The 2,500-nt window shown below is 51.8% G+C and overlaps 1 protein-coding gene across 1 annotated transcript in view; it reads left to right on the top strand.

Annotated features, from left to right (window-relative positions):
• The window catches only part of LOC129411837 (collagen alpha-4(VI) chain-like), a 39,745-nt gene that overhangs the window by 15,111 nt on the left and 22,134 nt on the right, over positions 1 to 2,500 (top strand). The window contains exons 6-10 of the mRNA XM_055163951.1: positions 1 to 214; positions 737 to 983; positions 1,266 to 1,591; positions 1,683 to 1,917; positions 2,060 to 2,445. The exon at positions 1 to 214 is cut by the window's left edge and continues 160 nt beyond it. Coding sequence (XP_055019926.1) covers positions 1 to 214; positions 737 to 983; positions 1,266 to 1,591; positions 1,683 to 1,917; positions 2,060 to 2,445 — 1,408 coding nt within the window. The remainder of the gene's footprint in view (positions 215 to 736; positions 984 to 1,265; positions 1,592 to 1,682; positions 1,918 to 2,059; positions 2,446 to 2,500) is intronic.

Here is a 2,500-nt window from a genome sequence, read left to right as displayed (position 1 = left end):
CGACCGCCCGGCAGCGCAGGTTTTCCTCGACAGCTTCAACAACAAAATGGACCTCCTGAACTTCATCAAGATCCTGCCGTACCGCGCCGGACAAACCAACACTGGAAAAGCCCTGAACTACACCAGACAGAAAGTGTTCACCCCCGCCAGGGGCAGTCGCAGCGGCAGGGGCGTCGAGCAGGTGGCAGTGGTCATCACCGACGGAGAGTCTCAGGTACCAGTTTGTTCTTAAACTCAGAGGAGCTCACAATTTTTGCACAAAATTCCATTTTGCCATCCTGACCAAAAAGTCAGTGACACACACCCATGTGTTTATGTATTTGTATTTTTTACGGCGTTGCCACAGCGATGACATAAACTCCATGTTATACCAAAAGAAAAATCGACAAATCGCACAAACTTTGGCCGATTTCACTCAAATTTTAATCGTGGGTTCACACTCCGACCCTGAACACACTGATGTAAGAAAATACAAAAATGGGTGCAATAGCGCCCCCTGGACGATTTCTATGTAACAATAGTGTTTTATTTGTTGTAGATTCATAACTTTTGGTGCACACGTCTCGTCCTGTTTATGATCGTGTCAAAATAAAAAGTCATGTTAAAGAAAAGCTCAGGTTCAGTTTGTCCGTTTCACTTGTGACGCTCGGTCTGTGACGTTCCTGTCCGGCCGGCGCTCGCTCGACGGACGCGGATCCCGAAGTGACTGAGAGGAATGACACTGTGCCCCCTGCAGGACGACGTGGAGGCCGCGGGAGCAGAGCTGCGCAGAGCCGGGGTCACGGTCTACGCTCTCGGGGTGAAGAACGCCAAGAGAGACCAGCTGGACAAGATAGCGTCCTACCCCACCAACAGACACGTGTTCATGGTGGACAGCTTCTCCAACCTCAAGACCGTGGAGCAGGTTCTGCAGCAGACCATGTGCCACAACATCTTCAGACAGGCCATCACAGTGTCCTCCAGGAGAACGGGCATCAAAGAAGGTACGATCGCACACGCGCACACCAAAACCCCGACGTGAAGCAGCACATTTTAAATCCACATTTGCCACGTTTACATGAGAGTTTTAATTATAAATAAAAATTATTTAATTCTGAATAAAACTGAATTCTGCTTCAAAAAGTCCATGTAAACATTTAATTCTTAATGAAACTGATGATTCTGAACTTGATTTTGAAGTAAGTGTTTGGTTTATTCTGATTTTAAAGCTGAATGAATTTCTTCCTGGATCATGTTTCTCGTTTCTGACCTTCATCTTCCTTCAGGCTGCGTGCAGACGGACGAGGCAGACATCTTCTTCCTGATCGATCACTCCGGGAGCATTTACCCCTCAGACTTTCAGGACATGAAGAAGTTCATCATGGAGTTCCTGCACACCTTCAGGATCGGGCCAGACCATGTGAGGTTGGGCGTGGCCAAATACGCCGACGACCCCGAGCTGGAGTTCGACCTCTCAGAATATTCCGACGCGGCGTCTCTGGAGCGTGCCGTGGAGGACGTCAAGCAACGAGGAGGCGGCACCGAGACCGGCAAAGCTCTGAGCTTCATGGGTCCTCTGTTCAAGAAGGCAGAAGCCTCCAGGGGGCAGAAGGTGTGTTCTTCTCAGGTCTCAGAGTTCCTGCTGGTGATGTGTGTTCTTCTCAGGTCTCAGAGTTCCTGGTGGTGATGTGTTTTCTTCTCAGGTTTCAGAGTATCTGGTGGTGATCACAGACGGGGAGTCGTCTGATAAGGTGAAGGCTCCGGCCGAGGAGCTGCGAGCTCAGGGCGTGACCATCTACTCCATCGGGGTGAAGAACGCCGACATGAACGAGCTGCTGGAGATCTCAGGAGACCCCAACAAGATGTTCTTCGTCCACAACTTCGACGCCCTCAAACCCATAAAAGACGACATCATCACTGATATCTGCTCCACGGAGGGTAAGAACTCAACCAGGACTACACCAGGACTCAACCAGGACTAAACCAGGACTCAACCAGGACTCAACCAGGTTTAAAGCAGGTCTAAACCAGGACTATCCCAGGACTACACCTGGTCTAACCTGGGTCTGGTCTTGTGCAGTGTGTAAGGACGTGTCTGGAGACCTGATCTTCCTGGTGGACAGCTCCGGGAGCATTTATCCTGAGGACTACGAGAAGATGAAGACCTTCATGAAAAGTGTGATCGGGAAGTCCTCCGTGGGTCCGGACTCGGTCCACTTCGGGGTCCTTCAGTTCAGCACGGTGCAGAAGCTGGAGTTTCCTCTGAACCAGATGTTCTCGGTGGACGAGCTGGTGAAGGCGGTGGACGCCATGACGCAGCTCGGGGGCGGGACTCACACGGGCGCCGCCATCTCCTTCGCCGAGCAGTACTTCAGCGCCACCGGAGGAGGGCGCCCCTCACTCACGCAGAGACTCGTGGTGATAACGGACGGAGAAGCTCAGGACGAGGTCAAAGGGCCCGCACAGGTGAGTGACAGGTGACAGGTGAGTCTGACAGGTGAGACAGGTGAGTCTGACAGGT

This window comes from Boleophthalmus pectinirostris, unplaced genomic scaffold, assembly GCF_026225935.1.
Source record: "Boleophthalmus pectinirostris isolate CB_2022bp ecotype Guang Dong unplaced genomic scaffold, ASM2622593v1 HiC_scaffold_6, whole genome shotgun sequence".
Classification (NCBI taxonomy): domain Eukaryota; kingdom Metazoa; phylum Chordata; class Actinopteri; order Gobiiformes; family Gobiidae; genus Boleophthalmus; species Boleophthalmus pectinirostris.
Note: the sequence above shows the minus strand (reverse complement) of the source record. Positions and strands in the feature narration are given on the sequence as shown.